Source organism: Orcinus orca, chromosome 3 (genome assembly GCF_937001465.1).
Source record: "Orcinus orca chromosome 3, mOrcOrc1.1, whole genome shotgun sequence".
Classification (NCBI taxonomy): domain Eukaryota; kingdom Metazoa; phylum Chordata; class Mammalia; order Artiodactyla; family Delphinidae; genus Orcinus; species Orcinus orca.
Window position 1 is genome coordinate 79,152,692 of NC_064561.1, and position 26,806 is coordinate 79,179,497.

Genomic DNA, 26,806 nt, shown 5'->3' on the forward strand with positions numbered 1-26,806 from the left:
CTTTTCCATTACAACTTATTTTATCATTTTGAAAATGCCTGTTGTCCCTATAAAAGCTTGAAATAGCAACTTATTGTATTTAAAATTTAGCCGTAAGTTTTCCTAGTTTCAAATAGTATATTAATAAAAATTCAGTGTACATAGAAGAGAAATAATATTTACTTTTTTTCTATACCAAAAGAAAAGTTATATGGAATATGCCAAATACATGTGGTTCCTTGGCATGGGATGGAAAGAAAATATTCTATGAGCACTTTTTTTAAACAAAATTTCTTATTTTATTTGTTCTAAGTTCTCTGTAACATAATTGTTACATGGACTGCTTTTATGTATGACATGTAAATATTGGAATTGACAGAATCTCTAGGGCAATGTTCTTAGAATTCAGTGATATCTGAGATCACACTTAGCACTACTTACCAAATTATTCATTATATTCTGCTTAGAGTAAGAGTTACAGTGAATGTTGTAAATGTTGGTTGACAAATATGAGGTTATGTGGTTTGGCAGTCAGAAATCTGTCAGATGGTTTTGCTTAGATCTACTTTCCTTTAAAAAAAAAAAAAACCAAAAAAAACCTGTATTCCACTTCTTCAAATTACCAAACACTTTCCAGTCCTTCTCTTTCTTTACCCTCCCATGGCACACTTAAAGCTCCGTCTTTTTTGACAGAGTTCTTCCTTACTATCCCGTCATCATACTCTTGCTTTTACCTTCCCTGATTCTTCCTCCCAGTCTCCTGTACTGGCTTCTCTTCCTTTGACTTTCCCTTGGATGGTGGTGATTCTCAGAGTTCCCTCCTTAAATTCAATTCTTTTCATTTATGTGTCTTCTTTGGAAATCTCATTTATCGCTACAACTTCAAAAGCAATCTGCAGAGTCGATGATAAACCACAAATATACATCTTTACCCCTTACTTTTTTTTACTGAGTTTCAAATTTTTAGCTGAAGAGTTGGAATTTCTGCCTATTTCTCTTCAACATGTCTTGTTCAAAATGTCCCAAACTCAACCAAACCTCAAAATGTGTTCTTCCCTCTGTATCCCATTTCCTGTTAATAACACTGCCATTAGCTCCCTTCTCAATCAAGCCAGAAGTCTGAGATATTTATCTAGTGGCAAAGTCCTGTTGAATTCTCCCTCTAGAATCTCTTGAATATGAGTTCTCTCCCTCATCATAAAGCTTACTTCAGGCTCTCATCATTTATCACTGGACTATTTATTGTCTATCTACATTAAACACAAGGATTATCTTTCTGAAATATTGATTTGCTTATGAAATGTTCTTGTTTAATTTAAACCTCTTCATAGACACCTTAAATCATTTCAGAAAAAAAGCCAAAGTTCTTGGGAAAGCTCTCATATGGGTTCAGGATTCAGCATATGGCTGACTGGCTAAGCTTATCTTCATCAGTTTCCCAACCGTACTGGTACACTTTCCATTGTTCAACTATGCTGTATTTTCAGTTGTATTCACCCATACTGTTTTTGGCTTTTATTTTTGTTTTCATTGTTTTTTATTAGTCTAAAGCTAACTGTAGACTAACTGTAGCAGTAATTAGTTCAGGACTCCAGGCCTAAGTCAATGAGCACATTTTCCTGGCTAGAGGAATCATTCAAAAGAGTTAGCATGTGACTCATTCAGGATATTAGGAGAAAAGGGAAGATTTGCTGGGTGCTCCTGGGAAAAAGTTCTCCTCCTCTTAGAAGAGAACCGCTGGAAGAGACACCCTCTCTTCTCCACTAGATGTCCCAGTCAAAGATCTAGCCTAGGACTGCTATAACCATTTTGCTTCCATCAGGGAAGTCAGCCTTAAGGATGACATCAAAGCACAGAGGAGAGATAGGTGAGTAGATCTCAGAGAAGCCGAGCAAGAGACATTGCCTTAAAACAACCCTAAAATCCTTGCCACTTCTGGACTGCCAGATATGCAAGCTATTAAATTTCTGGTTTATGTCAGTTTGGATCAGTTTTTCTATTACAGACCAAAGCCTCCAAACTAATAAATAAACGTTTTTTAAAAAGTTCAAGGGGAGATGGACAGAAGCATATTAGGTATGCAGAACGTGAATGAAATAAATTCCCATTAAGACTGCCTTTTCCTGTGAATAGACGTGTCCCTATTAGGCTTACTTGTTTGTACCTACATAGGCAATGTATGTTTTGTATTTGTGAAGATACTACTTCCAAATCTGATTGTGACGTATGGTCTTGAAAAACTATTATTACAGAAGAGCTAAATGCATGTATCCTTCTTAACATAAATGTCAACGCTAAATTTAAATTGATGAATAAATATTGGGCACATCGAAAGGCAGGGTTTTTTGATCAGTAAAAAAAACAAAACACCAAATTTTTTAATTATTAAAATTTGAGGGGGAGCCTAGCCCAAAAATAAATGAAAAATATTCCTATTGTTCATATAGAATTCTTAAATACTTTACTGGGAACCTTTTACATATAATTATTTGGAAGCTAACTTTTCAAGGTTCTTACTTAATTCTAAGGAGAATTGTGAAACATGGAGTTTTTGTAAAATAAAATATTTAACACAAAACCCACAAATTTAATATCATTCCATGTGTTCTTCTATGTTCCAGGGTTATTTTTCTCCACTTAAAAAAGAAAAATGTCAAACATCTTTCAGTTTCTACTCTTTTTGTTGTCAGGAGGCTATTTGGAAGTAGAGCACAAAGAAGTTTTTTATTATGAAAGGAAATGGCTGAAAATAAGAGTAAATACTTAAATTAAGGACTAAATGAAGATTCCTAATTTTTAAGAATTTGGATCAATCCTGGGCTCCATAAGTGCCTTGATTGTTGTCATAACTTTGGATATAAGAGGATCAGAAGGAAAGTTTTGGTCCTTCACTTTTGTAGTGCTTGCTGCTTTACTGTGTGCTATTCTCTTTTTCTTTTTGTCTTCCTTATCTAGAAGTGATTATCAGTTTATTTGGTGATTAGAGTATAGCTGTTCTAGTTTCCTTTCTCTTCTGAATCCACATTCGGTTTTATTAAGATGCCCTGCACTAAGATAGCAACACAGGATGCAGCAGACCCTAATTTTGCACATATGGTTTCATTTTGTTGGATTAAATCTGATGGTAACTCTTTCACCACATTATATGTTTGCTTCTCATGTAACCAATTCATGTTAGAATTCTGAGCTCTCTAGGGGAATTGGTAGATTATGATTTGTACCACTGTGCCTTCAGTGGCTAACTGTTAAGCCTCTAATGAAGATATTATTTCAGAAAAGTCTGAATCTGGTAACTTTTTTATTAAGAACTTTCCAAGAAGACACAGGCATATAGTTATTTCATGATACAGCTTGTAGGCAAGAATGACTTGTCAGTAAACGGCGGGAAAAAAGAATGAATAGAGCAATAGAGGAATTTAAGAAAGGCATTGTCAACCATTCTTTAATTGTGGGGTTTAAAATTTATTTCCTTGTATTTACAATTAGCATATAATTTTTCCTTTGCTTTTTATTGATACACTTAAACATATATGTGTGTGTATATATATATATGCATCTAAAACAAAACTAAAAGCTCAGGTTTACTTTTCAGTAATCATCTATGCTTATGGCTTTTATAATTGTTCCCTGTATTCACTGATCTTTGCTAGCTCTGTTCCTTAAAAAGGACAGCTAACTCCCAGGCATCTGTGGCTGGATTCTCCTCACAATGGCTCATTTCCTTTTAAATGTATTAACAAGTAGCTTCCAGTGTACCTAATTGTAGCTTTGTTGACTTTCCACCTCTCTCTGCTTATTGAACTAAAAGAAAAGTACATTAAAGCTTATATAAATGGCCAGGTTTTCTGGTTTGGGGACAGTTTAAAAGAAAGCAGACCTTTCATTAATGTGAAAGGGAGTAGACTAGTCCTAACATTGAGTAAACTGAATGGATAAGTGCAGGGAGGCACAATAGGAAAACTGGACACTTCCCAAAGCCACCCAAGTTTGCCCTTTGCCATTTTACTGTATTATTTTAGGTTTGAACTTAATTTCCAGAATGTCAAATATACCGATATTCACATGTAAGTACAAAAACGTATCCTGAAGCCAAATAGAAAAAGAAAAGTGCTTGCCACCCTCCATTGGTTCAAATAATTAATGTGAAAATTAGCTATACATTTTTAAATGTAGTTATTTCATATTTTAAAATATCATCCATGCACGTGTTTTTTTTAAAGTCTCTAGTAGGATAATTCCCTAATTGATGTAGAATGGAAACTAAAACATTTACATCTTTACTTATTTCCAATTTAAATTGCATTTGGGGGAAAAAAAAGGATATAGAGTTTTGCTTTAGTTGGCCTTGTTTTACTGCCATGGGAGTTTACTTTCATCTCAGTTCCCATAGATATGTGTGAGAAATTCTTTAGGGCCTGAAACAAGAGTATCTTCAGGGTTATATGATCTGACCTAATCAACCATGAGTGCTCTCATACTCTTTTTAAAAAATCCCTTTTAAAAGCTATTTAATGAAGGCCTTTCTCAGTCATCTTCTCCTTCTTCCCCTGATTAGACGTTGATGAGTGCAGCATCATTCCTGGGATATGTGAAACTGGCGAATGTTCCAACACCGTGGGAAGCTATTTTTGTGTTTGTCCACGTGGATATGTAACCTCAACAGATGGCTCTCGGTGCATCGGTAAGCCTTGTAGTTTTGAAGGCACAATACACTGCTTCTTTCTAATGACAGAACAGCCCAAACAGGTACGGAGATGGCAACGATTATAAAACGACTGGGAAAATGCTGGAAGAGTTGTTTAAAATAAACGGTACCACTATTGAGGGACTGATCGACCAGGTGCTCTTTGCAAAAACTTCAGTTTCAGAAGCCATCTGGGTTTGCTTTATGTTGTCAAAGCCATTTCTGAAATGAAGAAAGATTTCCTCAAGACACTGCTCTTGCCAAGTGTTAACAGACACAAAGGCATGAGAAAGATTTTTAAAAATCTACTTTGGGAGACAAAATGTAGTAATTAAGTGTTCTTTCATTGCTATGAATCATGAATGTAGTGTCTTATTTAATTAACATGTGTTTATTCTAGTGAAAATAGTTATTACAAAAAAGAAATCGATACCTTTAATTTTGTTTTAAGCATATTTTAATTAAAGGCGTATATATTTTCATGTTCTCTTTTGTTTAGAAAGATAAAAGAGTCATGTGTAGGTAATCTATTTTTGAACAAGCCTTAGACTTTAAGAGCACTAAAGATTCATATAGTACAGGAATTAGGGAAATTAAAGCAGCACCCAAAGACGAGAGTTACTTAGTTTGCTGGAAGATGACCGTCTGGGCAATGACCGTCTCCCATCCCCACTGGGAGGGTGTGTGAGCAACTAACTTCCAGGGACTTTGTAAATCCAAAGGATGTCCAAGTGAACTGGGTTGAAGAGAGGAAATAACAGAGGGTTCAGGATGTAAGCTAGAAGTCCTAGGCCACCAGTAAAAAGTCTTGAATTCACTGGATAAAATGTGTTGATATGCCAAACACTATGCTATGGCCGTGCAACAGCAAACATGAGAAATGGAGATCCTGCCTTCAGAATACTATGGTGTCATCATAAATAGTAATAGAAAAGTAGCAATAGCAGTCAAAGAAGAAGCTATGGTAGGGGTAGTAAAATTGACAGCTGCCATTTATGAAATACATACCACGTGTAAGGCACTGGACATCTGTATCACCTCATTATCACATAGTGGTGGGGCCTTGGGTAAGCTACTGACCTGTCTATACTTCAGTTTCTTCTAGTAAATGTTCAATAAAATATTTCTTATTACTTCTGTTATTATCATTAGGGGAAGGAGGAGATATAGGAGAATGAAGATGTACTCCTTAAAATAGCCCTGTGTGATAGGCATAATTATTCTGATTTATAGATGAAGGAATTGAGGTTTAGAGAGGTAAAGTGACTTACATGATGTTACAGGGCTGACAAATGGAGCCACGATTTGAATCCAGATCTCTCTGCACCTGTGTTACTGTGGTTCTACACTGTCTCCTTATCTGCTTTAAGGTGACAGAGACCCTGTGCCTAGATATCAAGGTGTCCAGCATGAGTGGTTTCTCTACCACCACGCTGACAGTCTGCTTCGAAAAGTACAATGTCCATTTGGAGCCTCCCTTTCCCGTTGGAGTATTATGAGATTTGAATGACAATTATTTGTTCTTCACGAATGAATCCGAGTTCTGTCTTACACTAGATAAAACATTATAGAGGCGTTAAGTCTATAAAACTGAGCAAATTAGCTGTTTTTAGGGTCAGTGTTACCAGTTGGCTCACTGCATAGTAAGTCTGATTCATTTAACATAGTTTAACAGAATTGAAAATTAGTAGAACTACCTATACTTGGCTTAATTTTCTTAAACTGTATAGGAAAAGAATGGGCATATACATACACGCATATGTGCAGTCATCAGCTTGAAATAGGCATGAACTCAACTCTGTTGGAAAAATGTCAGTTTGGGAGTCATCGTTGAACATCACTGGCTGGATGCCATAGACCCTGACTTAAGTAAACTTATATTCTAGAAATGGCTAAAAGAAATGTGGCTGGAGACATAAGTGAGGTTATCACCATGAAGTTCTGAAAATGCCAAATAAGATGTATGTATTTTATTTGGTAGACAATGTGGAGTAATTGAAGGCCTTTGGGAATGAATTGTACAACTAGACCAACTAGTAAGAAGGCAGAATTTGCCGTAACAAATGTTAGTGTTTTATATCAGGTTTCTAAGTTGTTTCTTTCTCTCTCATTTCTTAAGTTTCTAAGTCTTTCTTTAGTCAACACATGCTCATTTTTTTGCATTGAAAAGGAAGCATAATTTTCATCATATTCAGATGATCAAGATCCCCAGTGATTTTCTGAGGTTGTTTTCTTCAATGTCAGATATTTGGTTTACCATTAAATCATGGTAAACTCTATCTCTTGCTTCTTTATAGAAAGTTATCAGCCTTTACTGGACTTTCAAAGCCCTTTAGAGCCTGACCCAGCCTGTATTCAGGACTCGTCTCTAACCACTTATACCTCACACTCACGTTTCTCTTATTGCAGTACATGAGCACACTGCCCACAGTACTTCCTCTGCCTGAAGCATCTTGATTTCCCCCTTCTATGCTTGTTAAAACCCACCTCATCCTTTAAGTACCCACTTGGGTATCACATTTCTTTATAGCCATCCCTGCTTAATCCACATTTTCTTGTCAGGCAAAATCAATCCGCCCTTCCTATAATATGTTTTATTTCCTTCATTTCTGGGTTTATCACAGTGTCACAGGTATTTGTGCTTTACTCATTGGCCAGACTCTGAGCTCCGTTAGGTCCTGCCTTATGCAGCTTTCTGTCCCCTGTGCCTTATGTAGTTCCTTCCTTAGAAGTTTGGGCTCGGTAAATCTTTTCTGAATGAATAGGCAAACCAGCAAATGAATGAATGAGATGACATTGAATGTAAGAATTTAATGTTGGTTAATAACTGCTTTGCATCATTTCGCATCCTGCTGGACATGATATGATGGCACTGAGTTAACAGTCCCCAATGCTCAGAAGGTGAGAAAGCCTGCTTGAGCTCCAGAGACCTGAGGCACAGTGAGTTCTTTGCTAACCATGAGTTCCCATTCATTTCAGTATCAATATCCTGACACAGGAATAGAGGAAAGCCCCTAAGGAGGGGAGAATGACGTTCCAAAATTGTAAAACCAATGTTAAAATTAAGTAATAAGCAGCTTAAAAATTTTTTGAATAACTATGTTTCATTTGGAATAAGTATGTGTTTTCCACATATGAAAAAAATAAATCTAGCATTTTAATATGTAAGAGATCTTTGGTTTTGATTTTTTAAAATCTGAGTCTGTATTTTCGTAGATGGAATTTATTTATGATTGAATTATATATGTCATAAATATTTCCATGCTGTTTATTTTGTAACCACATGTATGCTAACAATAATGAGTTGGATGAACTCAAAGCTTTTTCTTAAGTAAGAAACTGCATGTTATCTGCACCTTTATTTTAAGAGTGGCACATGGTGAATGCTGCCCTAATCCCTTATTCTAGTTAATCAAAACATCTTGAATCTATACAACATTATAAAGCATCAGTAAACTGCCTTTTTCTTTTATGTGTAGGAAATAGCTTTATATGGCAGGAGAGTTTAGCGGGGCATTTTAATTATAAATGAGGATAGTTTTCCCATTTCATTTTATGCTAAATATAAAAATCAAATTCTTAATTTGATTTTATCTCCTGTTTTCCATCAAGTTTTAAAAAATATACTGGAAACAGCTCTCCTTTTTAACAAAGAGTACTAACATATGTCATTTCGAAAAAGAGTCCACCCATACCTAATATTTTTTTTTCTTAGAAGCATTTTTAATAGCACAACTTAATGACCCTTATATCATTTAGTAATTCAATGTCATTATAATATTCATGGCATTATTAATACCTAATTTCCATGTTGCAGTAGAGGCAAGAAGAGTGACTGGCAGTCAGCGAGTCAGTAATGATTGACAAGCAGCCGTGAGCAAATTCTGTATGCAGGTTAATGTGCCAGCTACTGTCGTGCACACAGAACTAGCAGGGACCCTATTTGGGGGAATGGAAAGTGACAGTCAGCAGCAAGTGAAGTTCAGAAAATGAAAGTAAGCATTTAGAAGTCCTTAAGGTAATATGATGTTGCCACAATATCCTTGTGCATTTCCTTGAGCTTTACAAAAGTTTCAGTGCACAGTATTGCCATGGAGTATTCTTGAGAAAACAAAACCTGAAAACATAATGTGAAAAGTAGTAACGTAAGAGAAAGTTTGAGGCAGTGGGTCGTTAATTGCTAAATAATTTCTTAGCCAATAAGTGCTGTAAGTCCAAAAGAAAGTCCTGATTATTATAGTTAAAATTCTCAAGGAAGTGAGCACTGATAGAGACTTTGAAAGATGGATGACAGCTAAACAAAGGCATAAGACCACACTGAGCGAAGAGAAAGGTGTCAGCAGCCGTACAGATGCTGAAAGTGAGGGGGCTTGGAGACGGTGAGGAGAGCTTGTCTGGGAAAGAGAGCTGAGTGAGAAAGTAGTTGGAGACAAAACAGGAAAGATGGGTTAAGATGAAGACTCTATTGTTGAGGCTTGTTAACTGCCATGCTAAGAAGTTGCAGGTTGATCCTGAGGATGGTGGAGCCCATCAAGAATTTTGAGTAGTACAGAGACAAAAGACAATGAGGGAAGACTGTTTAAGCGAAATGAGGAAGATCTTCTGACAGTGATGGTCAGGATATGCTGTCCTTGTGTAGCACTCTGTGTGATGATGGGTGTTGATTACATGTGTGTGCGTGCATTTGCAACAAATGCTTGAAGGATAAACCAAAACTCCTAAAAATGTTTAACTAATGGAGGAAGGGAGACAGGGATGAAACAGTATACTGTATAGTGTTCGAGTTTTAACCCCAAAATCATATAAAAGGCGACTGGTGGAACAGGAGTAGTAATTTTAATTAAGAAAGAATGTCCTAGAAAGAGAAGGTTTGACAACGAGGAAGACAAACTTCACTATTTTAAAGGAAGAAGTAAACCTAGGAGCCACAGTCGTTCTCTTTCTTTCATTGTTCCTAGTTCTAGTTAGTCTTGTATGATAGAAACACAAAAGCAACATGAAAGTGTTTTAGGAATAGCAAGAATCTGCAGAATTAATCAAGTGGAACTCAGGTTGGCGCCAGACTCTCAGCGAGACAAGTGCAGGTCTCCAGTATGAGGGGCTGATGTCTGAGGCAATGGTTTCTATGTACTGAACACCTACTGTCGCTAGTCTTCTGACCTGAGCTAACCTCATCAGGGTTTTCTGGCTGACCCCTTCATTTTTAATAAGCAAAGCTCATTCAACAGGAGACGTATTTTTTTCAAGGTAAGCCCCACCTCCATCTTTTACCAAGTTTTCATCACATTGTATAATTAACTGTTAGTTCACGTAAATCAAGTTTAGACTAAATGTCAAGCCATGAAACAAACTCTGATAAGAGTACCATTATTTTGTTTCAAGATAGATTTATATTTTAATCAGAGGAGACGGATTGCTTCCTCTTCCTCAGTGTGGGTTTAAATAAGACTTGATGTAAATCTTCTTCTGGGAGTGTAGCGAGGGTGATAGGAGATTATTAGAGGACTAGACATGTTTTGTTACTTATGACATATCAATTCTACAGTTAAATATATACCAAGCATTAGAAGGATTTGTCCTAATGGTGTAATAAATATGCTTCTTCTGCCTTTTTCCCTAATAATTCCCTATTTCAAGGGATGATGTGCCTAGACAACTCTTAGTTAGTTCTATAGGGTGCCCCCCCTTTTTTTTTTTTTTTTTTTTTTTGCGGTACGCGGGCCTCTCACTGTTGTGGCCTCTCCCGTTGCGGGGCACAGGCTCCGGACGCGCAGGCTCAGCGGCCATGGCTCACGGGCCTAGGTGCTCCGCGGCATGTGGGATCTTCCTGGACCGGGGCACGAACCCGCGTCCCCTGCATCGGCAGGCGGACTCTCAACCACTGCGCCACCAGGGAAGCCCGGGTGCCCCTTTTTATTCTTCCATATGGCACACTTCCAACACAGTACTTTCTAAGCACCATGCAATTCAGATATGCAAAGGAAAGAACCTAACTCTCAGCCACTGTCTTCCTTTTGAAATGTATTTTTGGAGAGACCTTAATTGTGAGACATCACACTACATGTGTCTGTATCTCATCCTGATCTGTTTTTGATGCAAAGGATTGGAAGTAGATTGTTTACCTCCTCGATGTTATTAGAAGAGACTAATTATAGAATTTATGGAAAAAAGTTATGATTTACTTTCGAATCTTCTCTTTCTGCCCCTCCACCTTCTCAACAATGACATGGTTTCCTCCAACACATCTTATAAGACTGAGTAGAGGTTTCCAAACTGTGTAGGACAGAAGTTAATTATGTTTATTGAATTTGAAGACCCCCTCTTTAATATCAAACATATTTTCAGATCCACACATGATGATAACCCAATATCTTTGAGAAAATACATAATGAAAAAAAAACTACTGGATGTTCAGTAATAATTTTAAATGAATTTGTATTTTATTAGTCACAATGGAATCTCCATCAGTAGGAACCATAGTAGTGCCTGTATATTATGAGGCATTTTCATTTGCATTGCAGTGTTCAGTGTACGTATAAATTTGTGGAGCCCTCACAATAACATTGCAGACTCCCAAAATCTGAGACTGGTACAGATTCCTGATGAGCCCCTACTCATTTTTTTTACATATTACCTTATTTTCAGTATGATATTGTATTTGACACATGAGTTGTTAGAAGTGTAAGGAGTTTACCTGGTTTGCAAATCTTCCATGTTGGCTTGAAAAAGTTTTGTGTTTCCTCCAGTTGTTGGATAGATATGAGATCAAACTTGTTAACTGTACTGTTCAAATTTTCTCTTGAGCTGCTAGATTTTATCTGCTGTGTCTATCAGTTACTGAAAGAGTTGTATAAATGTTCCACCTTGGTAGTAGATTTCTCAGTTTCTCCATGTGGCCCTTTAAGCTTTTGTTTTATGTATTTTGATGCTATGTTATAAGGTGATGAATGTTTAAAAGTATTATATTTTCCTGGTGAATTGAACCATTTTTTGATGTATATTGATTCTCTAAAGTTTTTTTTCTTTTCTTCTTGGTCTGTTTCTAAATATTTTCTCTTGGTTCATTTTATTTCATATTATTTGGCATCACATTTTGTGAGTTGGAGAGGAAGGTTTAAATATATGCCATTTGGATATGTTTCCTCTCAATCTTTTGTTTCCTTTTGTCTTAAATGTGCTTCTTTAAACAGCCTAAATCTAAATTTTGGGGGGCATAGTCTTAAAATCTTTGTCTTTTAAATTGAGATTTAAATTTATTTGTGTTTATTACAGTAACTGATATATTTGTTTTTATTTCTATTTTCTTTTTTGCTTCCCATTTATCTTGCTTTTTTGTTACTTTCTCTTTCTTGCTTTCTTTTGGATTTATTTAGGCTTCCTGCCTTCCATTCTTCCACACCCCATTCTTTTTCCTCTATTGTTTAGAAATACGTAGTTTATTTCTGTGGTTTTAGTGCTTATCCTAGTATCTGAAACCTGCTGTTTATTCAGCTAGTTTTTGTTCATTGAGCCTTGTTTCTCTGTGTGTTATTTATTTACTTACTTATTTAGTTACTTTGCTGTTAGCTACTCCTTTTTTCCTAGAACTTTATCTATGGGAATTCTTTGAGACCTATGTCAGTATTAAGTCCTCAATTGTACTGATTTTTGCAAGTTACTTGGAATATCCCTACCTGGAGACCTCTTTATGTTATATTCTTCCTTTGAAGTTTTTCAGAACACAAACTTAATGTTTTGACATCAGAGCTGTCTGTGTGAGAAAGAGCTTTTGGTTTCAGATTTTTAGGGAGAATCTTTTTTTCCCTCCACCCAGCACTGAAGTATAAACAGGCAAGTCTCTTAGCTGCCTTCCTCTACATTAGCCACATAACAAGGATATAGCTGTTTGGGACTCCTACTTTATGAGGGAGTTTCCTATTACATTTTGCATTAACGAGGTGAATCTGGGCTTTTATATCTTAGGCTCTAACCCCTTGTGAAATTATCAGAGTTGAAAATCAAAATCTCCAGAGTTTTGCAGAAACCCTAAAGCGAAAGCTAGGTGTGAACTTACCTCCTAAGATTCCTGTCTTCACTTCATTTTGAGACTCTGTTTTTTTCCTTCTTTGATGTCAGCAAGATGATGTATATTTTAAAATAATTTCTCATATTTTATCCAGGGTGTTTCAATTGGGAGAGACACTCAGGGTAGCTAATACACCATTCTGCTGGAAACAGAACATATATTGTTTTATTTAATTCTCTCATCAGCCCTGTTCCATAAAGAAGAAAAGATATGTTACAGAATCAACAGTAATAATATTTTGATGTAAACCTAGGTATCCTGACTCAAAGCCATGACTCTTCTTTTTTTTTTTTTTTCCCAAGTCTTATGGTACAGCCTCCTCCTTACAGAGCCTTGAAGAGATCAATACAGTCAATCTACCATGTAGCCCTGAATGTGTTTTGTAACAGTGATTACTGTCAAGAGCTTAGGACTTTCTTATCTTAATTTACATCCTATTCTTGAGGAGTGTGACAATCAAGTAAATCTAGGAATATGATACTTTGGGTTCCTGGAATGAATATCCTAAAAACTATTTTCCTGGATCATTCTTGGGAGTAGAAACCTCTCTGTGAAATTATTCCCAGTGACAGCCTATCCAAGCCCAGCTTGTAACGTTTATGAAATGTCTGCAGTGCCTTTAAGTATGCACGCATACATCACATTTAGTACTTTGCTCTTGGGCATACTGGGTTTCTTTTGGGAAATGGAAGGCATTCTGATTCTTACATGGAGTACCTTCAAACCAATTCTTTAACAATAGCGTAGAAGCAACCTGAGGTATACTTTGGACCATTCAAGGAAATAATATATTTATTTTAAACTCAATATCTAGTGTAAAAAATTTAGGCCTTCCCTATTAATAGCATTATTTGTAATTAATGGTGTCATCTTCATCAGTGACATGCAGCTCCTGTTTGTTGTGGTACATCTTTCTTCTTGTCACAGACAAAACTTCTTGGAAGCATCTGGATAAAAGTTAAACAATATATAGTGAAACTAGACTTACATTTTTTTGACTCTCTGAATAAAATCCGAAAGTCCTTCCCTCATGGTCTGTCGGGCTGTGCATGCTCTTGCCTTCTGTACGCCTCTGAGCTCAGGGTCTTCCACCCGCCTTATGCCTGCTCTTCTCCAGTCACATGGGTTCCTCATTTTTCACATATGTCAAGCACATCTCCTTCTTTCTCTTTGAACTGCCCTTCTTTCAGGTAACTGTGTGGCTCATGCTCTCATCTTATTAAAGTCTCTTCTCAGATGTCTCAAAGGAGCTGTTCTGCTCAACCTTTCTAAAATAGCACCTGCGTCAGGTGGATATTACTGGGTAACAAATAACCACAAAACTCTCAGTAGTGAACAGCAGTACATGTCTGCAGGTTGGCTGGGTGACTAATTGACCAGTCTAGGCTGAGACTGGGTTGTCGCTTTCCTTCAAGCTCTAGGTCTGTCTGGGTGTGGCTTCTCACTGCAGTGTTGGCTCATATCTGCTTCACGTCTTTCATTTTTGTATGCCTGGGATATGGCATGGCATAGGTGCTCAGTGAATATTTGCTTGGTAAATAAGTAAAGGAATGAATAAATGTGATAGAAATTAAGTAAAATAATTCCCTTCGCTTAGCATCTCCTAACATGTGAAATAATTGATGTGAACTCCAGGTAATTCTGTCATGTCTTCTATTTAATTTTCATATGTTCAGATCAGAGAACAGGCACATGTTTCTCCGGCCTGGTGAATGGTCGCTGTGCACAAGAGCTTCCGGGCAGAATGACAAAAATGCAATGCTGCTGTGAGCCCGGCCGCTGCTGGGGTGTTGGAACCATTCCTGAAGCCTGTCCCATCAGAGGCTCTGGTGAGCTGCTGGCTGCTAGTTCCTCAGGACAGACAGTGTTAGGAAAATTAGTAACAATAATGTACTTTAGTGTTTCCCTTAAAGACAAGTCATGTTTGCATTCCTATTAGTGTCTTCAATATGACTTGGGTGTTTTTTGTGAGGGTTAGGGTGGCATTGGTTATTGGGATCAGTTTTTATTATATCCATTTTGTTAATATTAGAAAAACTCCTAAAAACTGATCATTACTTGACTTTAAGCAAGAATTTTTAATAATTATCTGGAATGTCAGTATTTCAGTTCAGTTTTAAAACCTCCTAATCTTCTATTTGAAGCTTGAATAACAAATTTTGGCCTTCATTTATACTTTATTTCAGGAATGCCCTTAGCTTATAGTGTCCCAATCCTTAAAGATATGTCCTCTCTTTTCTAATGACCTTAAAAATTAAGAATACAAGGGTAGGAGGATACCTCTCATTCACTTTGCTATATTAACTGCTGTATACCTGAAGCTATACTGGGAAATTAAGATGAATGAGAAGTAGTTCCTCTTGTTAATATAATATGCATAGTAAAGTACAATTAGTGTTTATCACATAAAGGTATGTTGATAATGTTATTATATTATCTTCATGTTATATTATAAATACTATGAAAAATAATAACACTTTTTGAAATATGCTTATAAAGATATGTATCTATATGTACTATTATGGAGAAAAAAATTAAGGCACATTCTTCCTAAATCTCTAAGCCATGAAATTCCAAAATTGAATAGTAAAAATTTTTAAAAAGCAGATTTAATGCATAGTATATAATTTTGGAAACTCATCGTTCCACTAGTAGTATATGATAGTAATGTCAATACTCAAACAATTGCTTGAGCTAAATAGTTTTCACTTCTTCTTATATAGTGCCCTGATTCTGAGAACAGTTAAGGAAATAAGGCAATCACTATATTCTTGCTTCTTTTCCCTCAGCTTTGATACTTGGACAGATAATGAGCAGATTTAAAAGTTTACTAAATACTGTCTTCTGTTAAAAATACACATTAGAAAAAAATTATTCTGAAGCCATATTAATCCCTTAAAGAGAAGAGAAGAGGTAGGAAAAATGTGTAGGTACAATACTGATGGAGATTTAAGTAAAACCAAACATACAGAATGAATTACTTAAAGGTTTAATTTTCATCCATTCAAGTAAATTTCTTGCATTTACAGTTATATCTGGAATTTTATGAGTTGCACTTAGGGACATAAAATCAAAATGTGTAGATAATTGTTTGGTTATGCAACTCAGTTAAAATATGGTATACATATTTTAATTTTTTCTGAAACATCTGTATCTTTTTCTGCCACTGCTAGCATTGAAAATGTTTATTAAGATAATAACTTACTTATTCATATCATCAAGTGAGGATAACCTAAAATGATTATTACAGTACACAAATTGCCTTTATTATGCAGAAATCCATTCATTTGTGGTTAACTGAACTTTCTTCTCTTTTAGAGGAATATCGCAGACTTTGCATGGATGGACTTCCAATAGGAGGGATTCCAGGGAGTGCTGGTTCCAGACCTGGAGGCACTGGGGGGAGTGGCTTTGCTCCAAGTGGCAATGGCAATGGCTATGGCCCAGGAGGGACAGGCTTCATTCCCATTCCTGGAGGCAATGGCTTTTCTCCTGGCGTTGGGGGAGCCGGTGTAGGGGCCGGGGGACAGGGGCCCATCATCACTGGACTAAGTGAGTGTTCACTTTGTGCATAGACTCTTTAGTTTTCCACCTTAAATAATTTTATAATATCTAACTTTTTTGCCAAAGTATGTTTGTGTCTGTGTGTGTGTGCAGAAACTTATTTCAAGGTCTAAAACATAATATAGTAAAACAGAATCTTAGGAAAGTATTATTTTTATGCTCCATAAACTTTCTAAATTGGAGAAAAGAATGAGTGACCCAGGTTCTCTTTGAAAATAGAGATGAGAGCGTGGTAATATTCCAAGTCCAGATGACACCATTAAAGATCACGTTTTTCGGTTCCAGTGTATTTCATTTGGCTGCTTGCAGCTGCCCTGATCATACAACCTTTGAATTGTTTTCCAGAACCATTTCTCAACTGAGATAGACTGAATAAATCTTGCTCTGTGCCTATACAAATATTATAATGAAATATCTTTCTTTTCTTCGCCCTTTTTTGTTGAATAACTTAAGAAATTGAGAACTGCCAGAATTGGCATTGGTGTGCTTGACATTTCAGTTCATTCTTTTTAAAATAACTGCTCTTGCTAATAATATTTAATGATGTCCTACAGTGTTATGTTTATTCTTTTTGGCATATTGCCTATTTACTATATCTGAATATTCAACTACAAAAAAAAAAAAGAAATGGAAAGCATTCAAATGTACAGTAGAACATTCCTGAAATTTTAAAAAGACACCATTATGGGCAAAGTTTCCAGATGTATATTAACAAGTGCAAGTTACAACCATGTGTCTCAAGAATAGTTTTTAGATTCTCAACGTTAAAGTTTTAATAAAATATAGAATAATGTGGGCTTTTGATATGTACACCTAAATAATATACTATTAAATATCCTCTTAAAAATCGACTTTAAGAAAAGCAATCCATGTTGGAATGATGAAATCTCATTTGTGTTCTAATTTTCCCTAGCTATTCTGAACCAGACAATAGATATATGTAAGCACCATACTAATCTCTGTTTAAATGGACGCTGCATACCTACTGTTTCTAGCTACCGATGTGAATGCAACATGGGTTACAAGCAGGATGCAAATGGGGATTGCATAGGTAAGCTCATGCTTCTTTAATTCTTGGTTTTCTAATAGCTTTTAGACTACAGGAACAAGTTGGGCTGAATATGATTTTTAAAAAGTCTTTTGAAGTAAAGCTAATTTCCAAACGGGCTCTCCTGTGTGCATGCTCTTCCATGTGCTCCCTTAACCTACTGCAGAGCTGGACCACTTCAAGACTCCCCTTCCCTTTCTGGTCCTAAATGTTGTGATTTCTGTCTCTGCTTCCCCCTTTCCTTCCTTCTTAGCCGAACAACACTGGATATATGGTGGCATCATTAACATGCAAGAGAAGGTGGAGATTGGGAGGAAGCGGTTGATGAGTCTCTTTTTGAGCATGTTGAGTTTTAGGTGTCTCTGGTACTTAATTATAGAGGTCTCAAGCTAAGAGGAGTGTTCAGGACTAGAGTTAGAGATTTAGTAGTCAGTAACATAGAGGTGTTTATTAGAACCATGAGGGTGAATATTGTCAGCCAGGCTGAACAACAGGAAGAGTAAAAAGATAACAGGAGTAGTGCAGCTGGAACCCTGTGTACCAGCAACATTAGTAATGTAGGAGAGCTGGCAAAATAATCTGAAAATACATGGCACTGAAGCCTTGAAACAGTATGCTTTCAAGAGAAAAGGAGTGTCAAGTGTTAAGTGCAGCAAAAAAATCAAATACAGTGAGGACAAAACCACTATTGTATTTGGCAATGAAGAGAGTTTTGATGATCTTTTAAGGGTAGTTTTAGGACCATGGGGATTGAACCATTTTGAGATTATTCTTTTATTTATTCATCTTATTAGCAAATAATCATGTATGTGTTTTGTAATTAGCATAACCCTAAATACCAGATTTGGGTTCAGGTCTTCTGTTATAAAATATAGATGAGAGGCCAGGAACAGAGACAGGTAGTATCACAATTTTCCCAAGTAAAATTGAAAACATCTAAGTGCACTATGACTATGAAAAAAATGTAAGCCGAATATGGTGCTTTGGAAAAATCAATCATTCTAAACTGTGTACAGAGACACAAGATCAGAATGATTAAATAAAGCTTAGCCCAGGGTCCCTATATACAGGTGCACAGGTTTTGCACTGCCCAACTGTAGAGGGTACCATTCACATAATCTAAGTAAATAGCACACCCCAGGGTTGTGCAGGGTATAACCATATGCATCAGTCCTGCCTTAGCACATACTACTTGGTGCTTGTTTAAGTGATAGACCACGTGGTTATTTTTGGAACACCAGGACATACTGATATATTTATTCTACTTATATGACTTAAGAATGATTTTACTGCCAGAAAATAGATTATAAGTATACAACATACAAAACATCCCCTCTTGCACATACATAAGCAGTTACAATCTATCAAACTGAAATTTGATTGACTATTTTTGTTTTGCTATTAATATTTGCTCTTCATGTATCACTGCATGATTCATCAACCAACAAATAAAAATAGGCCATAAGCTTAATATTTTCTGTAAAAATTAGCCAAAGACCTCCATTTAGTTCATGTTAGCACCCAGGTGAGTTTTTAACTCAAATCATTCTATTTTGGAATAGTAAGAAATAATTTGTTTCTGTTGAGCAAAGGTAATCTTACAGCCCTTGAAAATTAAAAGTGTTTTCTAAGTTGGAATATAAAGTACTTTTCAAGGGTAGACATTTCTTACCACAGTAGTATCTGAGAATTTAACCATTTTGATAATCAGTGTTTCTCAATTACTTCATTTATTTTAGGAGTTTAAAATCCTTATGAATTTTGCTTAAAAATATTCAGTCCTCAGTGAAAACAGAGGAAGGAATCAAAGTGTACAGACTGTAATATTTAAATTCTGTTCATCTATACAAGGCAAAACAAAGGTGATCATTTGGAGGTAATAGGCATTGAGACTCAGAGTAAAGGAAAAGCATGAAATATACATTTCAGAATGTGGCAGTGGTCTTTTGTGATTAGCCTAAAACTTAAAATCTTAAAATAATCCTGGGAAACAAAACAAACAAAAAAACAAATGGGATTTTAAAATCATATGGAATTGTGAAGTCACTAATAGTTTTTGGTGACTGTTTGCACTTCCGAAGAAGAAATAAATAAGTGAACTACTATATCTTTTCCATGTGCTGTAACCTTGGTGAGGTCCCTAAGGGGCTAAGGAAACAGAAATGAATCAGGGCTGTAAATGGCAAAATAACTGGCAGAACTGTCATAGCAATGCGGGACCTTGGGAACAGGTTCTCAAGGGGAGGAAAAGGACCCTGCTTCCCAGAAGGTTTACCTAAAAAGAGGGGGTTGGGTGCATGGTCTCTCATGTTCTTCACTAGAACAGAGCTTTACAATGATGCTTCTAGAATGATACATCTATGACACCTTTCTAATCGTTGCATTTCGATGTTGGGTACACAGAGAATTTAAGGGATCTTCAGCATTGCCTAGTGAAGGTAATGTTGCCAGTTGGACAGACCATTAGTTATGCTTGATATGCTTGTTAATGCTCTAAGCTCTGTCTTTTCTCATATCGCTTCATTCCTTTGGCTCAGTGAATTGATTTTATCAACCAAAAGCGTAAATGTGAGTCTTAATGGGCTGAAGGCATCTTTGGATGAATTGAAAAAGTATTTAATCCTGTTTTCCTTTGTCGTTTTTATTTGCTATGAGATTCTTTTTTTTCCTCCTTTACCAGAGAGGGTTTAATTGCATTCAGTCTGAGTGTATATATCAGTGAAGCTGGTGAGTTTGGTAGAGTACAGTTCCTCTTTTAAGAACATCTGTGAAAGGAGTAATCTGTCTATTAAAATGGTAAACCTGTGAATTGACTTTATTGTTGTATTCTCCAATTTAGCTGAAATTGTATATGTTAATGGCTTCTCATGTATATGAAATGGCAAGTCACTATGCCTAACCAGTCAGCCAGGTTTTTAATTCTCCAGCATTCAAAATAATATTTAGTGGGCATTGCTGAAAGAAGATGAATTAAACTTTTTCTAACACTGGCAAACTTGATTTCTCTGGGATTTGACTAATCTTCACTGTCTAGTCAGTTGTTTGGTTGTGCAGTCCTTGAATTCTGTGATGGGTTTGCATTTAATCAAGGCTTAGAGAACCTGAAGGAAAGCAGTGATGTTTCTCACACTTGGGACCAGAACTAGTATTTGCATAAAACTTGGTTTCATACCAAAAAAAATCCCTGTGCCAATTTTAAGATCCTAAAGAAACCAGAAGCTACTGAATGTAATAGACTTTGTTTTACTTAATTTCCATTTTTTTACCCCATCCTTTGTTTTTTACTTCAAAATATTATCCAAGCCTTGATGCATAGTTACATATATATAGTTGAGTTCACAAAAAAGTTAACAAAAATTCCATAATTTGTCTCTTTTTTAAAACTAGTAGAAGTGTCAACATGTAATATAAATATATATCTTTAAAAATCTTTAATTATCTTCTAACTCTGTACTAAGCTTTAAAGAGGCTATTAACTTGCCCAGATTACTTAGATAATAAGCATTTTCTAGCGTATTGGAACTCGTGGCTGTGTCTTTCCCAAGTCCATGGTTTTAATCATTGTGCATTACTCAAATTGAAAAGTTGTTATTTCTTGATTAAAGCAAATTCCCTTGTACTCTCCAATAGGTGTTATTTTTGTAAATCTCCAGACTGGCCTCTGTAGTTGAAGAAAGGAATTTTTATTCATTTATAAATACTCTGATATTTAGACTATTACCACTGACTGGCCTTCTCTCAAATTTGGGAGGCCTAAATGTACTTTAAACAAACATTTCTAGAAATGGAGTGAAGTCTATAATGGTTTCTTTTGCTACTCACAGATGTTGATGAATGCACATCGAATCCCTGCACTAATGGAGATTGTGTTAACACACCTGGATCCTATTATTGTAAATGTCATGCTGGATTCCAGAGGACTCCCACCAAGCAAGCATGCATTGGTAAGGCAGTTTGCTTTCACATATGATGATGTTCCATGAAATATAGTGACCCAGGCTGTTGGGGTTAAAAGTGAATATTAAAATAAAACATGGAATGAAATAAATGCTGTTACATTATTACAGATTTACTTTATGCTACCCTCAAAGTGCTCTCTTCAAACATAAACACTTTTTGCATGTGTAACACAGGCAATGTGGTATCTGGCTTCACAAAAAAAATTCGGTTTCTCTTCCTTCCCTAGATCACAGCTTCCTTTCTCCAAGTAACATCAGTAGCATTACTGCTCTCTGATTAACGGAGCTTACGATTTATTGTCGTTTTCAACTTCTGTTTCTTTGAACCTCACACATAGTCGGACACCAAATCTAACCTGCTCTTTATTCGCAGTTTCCTTGCTATGCCCACCATCCTCGTCCAAACCTCTCCCTCACTACTGATTCATCCCAGAATTCTTTTAGCAGATGACTCTGCTTGTCTTCTTTTTCATTTCCTATTCATCCCCTGGCAGTTACTTGAATCACTTTATTCCAGCAATTTTTTTTTTTTTAAACTGCAGGTCTTGGTGCCTTGTTCTTATTAATTTATTTATTTATTTTTGCTGTGTTGGGTCTTCGTTTCTGTGCGAGGGCTTTCTCTAGTTGTGGCAAACGGGGGCCACTCTTCATCGCGGTGCACGGGCCTCTCACTATCGTGGCCTCTCTTGTTGCGGAGCACAGGCTCCAGACGCGCAGGCTCAGTAGTTGTGGCTCACAGGCCCAGTTGCTCCACAGCACGTGGGATCCTCCCAGACCAGGGCTCGAACCCGTGTCCCCTGCATTAGCAGGCAGACTCTCAACCACTGCGCCATGAGGGAAGCCCTATTCCAGCAATTTTTGTCATGTAGCTCTTAATCCAGATATTCTGCAGTTACTTCACTCTTACTCCTTGCTGACTTTTGTAAAAATTAATTTTTATTGGAGTATAGTTGATTTACAATGCTATGTTAGTTTCTGCTGTACAGCAAAGTGAATTAGTTATATATATACATATATCCACTCTTTTTTTAGATTCTTTTCCCATATAGGTCATTACACATTATTGAGTAGAATTCCCTGTGCTATACAGTAGGTTCTTACTACTTACCTATTTTATATATAGTAGTGTATATATGTCAATCCCAATCTCCCAATTTATCCCTCCCCCTGCTTTCCCCCTTGGTAACCATCAGTTTGTTTTCTACACCTGTGACTCTGTTTCTGTTTTGTAAATAAGTTCATTTGTGCCATATATTTTTTTGGAACCCACATATAAGCGATATCACTTGCTCTGACTTTTAGGTCTTCAACCACTATGTCAGAAGCAACTGCACCGGTAATTCCAGCTGCACTGTCCACCCTCTCCTACATTCACTGCACATCCATTTCATTTTTCTCTTTCTTTCCCTCTTCAGCTATTATAAGTGAGGGCTATAAAATTGCATAAACCTACGTATCCAAGAAAAAAGCTGGTGAGAAATGAAAATTTTGCTGAAGAAGCAACATGATCTTGAATATTACATGTAAAAATAAACTAGATATTTAAAATTACATTTATTGTTTTATTGTCTTTATCTATAATTATTTTAAAAGACTAATATTTGGCTGTTGTTAATTTTCCCAGACATTGATGAATGCATCCAGAATGGGGTTCTTTGTAAGAATGGTCGATGTGTGAACACAGATGGAAGTTTCCAGTGCATTTGCAATGCTGGCTTTGAATTAACTACAGATGGAAAAAACTGTGTTGGTATGGAAATTGCCTGCTCCCTTGCAAAATATTTTTTAAAGGATATACATTTTTATTTATATATTCTATTTTCATGAAAGCTCACACAACACATATGTGAGAGTTGTTCAGATGACTTAGGTAAAATATAAATACATTTAACATAAGACTATTAAAGTGAAGGGACAGGTTTTTGGGAAATGTCATAACAAATGAATAATTTACTACTTCTGGAAATTTTCTGTGTGGCATATGTTTAATTGTAAGTAGCAGTTGTTCTTTGTAATTATTAGCACCTACTGTATTTTGAATGTCGGGGTTATAACACTGACAAAATAGAAAAGGCCCACCTCCAATCTGGGGAAGCATAAAAATGTTTGACATATGTGATAATCAAACCTCTAAATTTTGGTCCTGGTGATGTCTAACAGTGTAGTAAATATCAGTACTCCACAGAAATATTCTATTTGCACAGCAACATGTATTTCACCAACTAATGAAAGTCCAGATCATTTCACTTGCAGTGAGGTTGTCATTGCTTTATTCTCTCATACAATATAAACATCCCCTGAAATCATATTAACTTTTTTGGTAATCAAAATAAAACACTACTCATGTGGTTTTAATAGAAACTAAGCACAAAGGTTCCTTAATTCTTTTTCTTTATGTCCCTTACACTAAAGGTCCTTCATGTTTTCTACACTATTTGCCCTCAGTCAGTTGGCATTCATAAGAAAAAAAATCCATGACCACATGGCTCATTTATGCAGTAGAATATGACTAGTGATTGTTTGTAGAAAGAGGGGGAACTGGTTTCCTCAAGGCCAGTGGTGTAAGTCACATTCTCCTTCTGCAGATCATGATGAATGTACAACTACCAACATGTGTTTGAATGGGATGTGTATTAATGAAGATGGCAGCTTCAAGTGCATCTGCAAACCAGGATTTGTCTTGGCTCCAAATGGGCGTTACTGCACTGGTATGTATGGCTTTGAGATAGGAAAGTAACCATGATTGAAACCATCTTTTTTATTTGAATCAATCATGCAAGAATTACTTCAGTTTCTTTATGTGGATTTTGTATTATTCACATCTCTTGCTAATTCAGTACGGCAGGTGTCTGAAGTTTCCTAGAAAAACATACATTGTGGTTTATGGAACACTAATATCTTTACAAAAATAATAATGGCATAGGAAGAATTAAGGGAATGACAGATTGGTTCTAGCAAGTCTGGAAAAGACAATATAGAAATAATTTCTGTCTACTCTTTGCCTCAATAAAAAAGAGGAAGAAAAAAATCTTGTGTTCGCAGAACTAGATTTTCCACTGTCATTCATTACTGGTTTTGCATTATATCTTTTCCATAAGCTAATCCACGGATCATTTGTTACTATATCATTACCTAAAAATCTTACATCGATTTCATGTAGAAGTAATTTGAATATTCCTAGCAATTGTTTTGTTTATAAAACCCTTTTGAAGGCCAAGCTCTAGCGATAACTTTAGGAAGCAAAATATATGACTCTTGCAAATAAATAAGACTGTATTATGTTTATACTCACAATTGGAATTTAGTAAGATGGAACAAATTTTGCAGTTTTTACTTAAAAACAAGTTATTTACAGTTTTCTTCTTTTAGACAAAATTAACTCCATGAATGCTTTCTGTCTTCAATTATACAAACTTATCTGAATACCAAATAATACTCATAACCAATCCCTGTAATTTCAGTGAAGTTCTGGAGACAGTAGAGAGTGAAAAATCAAGACTCATTCTTGTATTTCTGAATAAAAGTAGTTTCTTGACTATTCAGGAAAGGGGAGTTCAGTATTAAATAGAAATATTGTAGCTTTGCTGATTGATCTCATGCATGGGATGTCATCTCAAGGTGAGCTGACTTGGATTAATCACAGGGTATGAGATTAGCATTCTGTTTCAGTGTGTAGCATGACATTACAGCATGTAACATTTTAGCAGTTCTTAAGAAACTTAAGTACTCATATAAAGATCACCTAAATCTCACCAGTTCCTGCTTTATTGAACTTTCTATTAATTTTTTAATTACCAATGCTGTAATCCATAAATTTTGAAATGCTCATGATTTGGCAGCCCCGTGTTTGGAAGGCTGTTTCCCTTTTGGGGGGAAACCATTTAATGGTGGGTTACAGTTCATAAATTCAAGCAATTGAATTGAAAATTACAAGGGAGACCCCAAATTATTTTGTTATTATGAACTAATTGAATTAAAACAGCATCTTAGTTAGAATTTTATGTGTGTGTAACTAAAAGTTAAATACAAACACTGACCTCAGTTTGAAGAATTTGTTTCACTTAACTAATTTGAGTTAAATATCTTTAATATTAAGCTGAATTGCCAAATAAATAATGAAAAATGAATTTGTGAGACTCTTCTAAGTGGTAAAATGAGGCAACTTTCACTCAGTCTTTCTGAAAAATACGTTTGAAAGAATTGCATTTGTGTATAAGATTTGTTGTCACATCTGTGTGTTCTTCCACAAATTATAAAATTGAAAACAAAGTGTTGATAATGTAGAGTGGTGGCAACAGGTGAACTCTGTAGGAAAGTTAAATTTACCCAGTAATGGCCCGGCTTGTGTTTCCTTCTGGGCAGATATTGATGAGTGCCAGACCCCAGGAATCTGCATGAATGGGCATTGCATCAACAATGAAGGGTCGTTCCGCTGTGACTGTCCCCCAGGCCTGGCTGTGGGTGTGGATGGACGCGTGTGTGTTGGTAAGTGAAACATTCTGTAATGGCCCCACTGACCAAATGATCTTTGAAAAAGGGATAAAGATATATCCATACAATGGAATCATATTCAGCCATAAAAACGAATGAAGTAGTGACACATACGAAAGCATGGATGAACTTGAAAACATTACGCTAAGTGAAAGAAGCCACACATAAAAGACCACATAGTATACGAGTCCAAATGAAATGTTCGTGAAGGTCAAATCTGTGGCGACAGAGCAGATTAGTGGTTGCTTAGAGCAGGAGAGGGTGAGGGTGGTGGGAGAAGGGGGTGATCACCAAAGGCATTTCTGAGGTGGTGAGATGTTCTGAAATCAGCTAGGATGATGATCAACTCTGTGAATATGCTAAAAACTATTGAATTGTACACTTTAAATATGTGAATTCTTTGTATGTGAATTATATATTAATAAAGTGGTTTAAAAGAAATGGACAAGGAGCCCGGCTAGCTCCCTTCAGAAGCCTCTGATGAGATGCAAGTCATAAATGCTGGAGAAGGTAAAAAAAAATTGTCCTTTACCAGCATTCTTCATAGTGTTAGATAACCACATCTCTAAATACAATGGATTTATATTTTATAATTAATAACAAATAAGACTTGAAATGGGTACTGTAGTTGTATCTAAATAAATTCTTGTTTTTATCCCAAGAAAATCTATTTATTTATTTATTTTTCCATTTAAGTTTTAAAAATTTTTTTAAATTTTATTTTTATACAATTTTAAAGATTACTTTCCATTTACAGTTATTACAAAATATTGGCTATATTCCCCATGTTGTACAATATATCCTTGAGCCTATCTTATACCCAATAGTTTGTAGCTCCCACTCCTCTACCCCTATATTGCCCGCTCCCCCTGCCCCGCCCCCGGTAACCACTAGTTTGTTCTCTATATCTGTGAGTCTGCTTTTTTTCCCGAACAAAATTTTAAATGTAAATAATTTATACAATAGAACTTCGACATACATCAAAAGCTAGAAATGTTTCTAAATAGTTATTCTTC

General features: G+C 36.0%; 1 protein-coding gene across 1 annotated transcript in view; it reads left to right on the forward strand.

Moving 5' to 3' along the window:
- Positions 1–26,806, forward strand: part of FBN2 (fibrillin 2) — a 231,966-nt gene that overhangs the window by 108,070 nt on the left and 97,090 nt on the right. The window contains exons 8-15 of the mRNA XM_004279867.3: positions 4,535–4,660; positions 14,405–14,557; positions 16,047–16,280; positions 17,206–17,343; positions 21,165–21,284; positions 22,924–23,049; positions 23,885–24,007; positions 25,662–25,784. Coding sequence (XP_004279915.1) covers positions 4,535–4,660; positions 14,405–14,557; positions 16,047–16,280; positions 17,206–17,343; positions 21,165–21,284; positions 22,924–23,049; positions 23,885–24,007; positions 25,662–25,784 — 1,143 coding nt within the window. The remainder of the gene's footprint in view (positions 1–4,534; positions 4,661–14,404; positions 14,558–16,046; positions 16,281–17,205; positions 17,344–21,164; positions 21,285–22,923; positions 23,050–23,884; positions 24,008–25,661; positions 25,785–26,806) is intronic.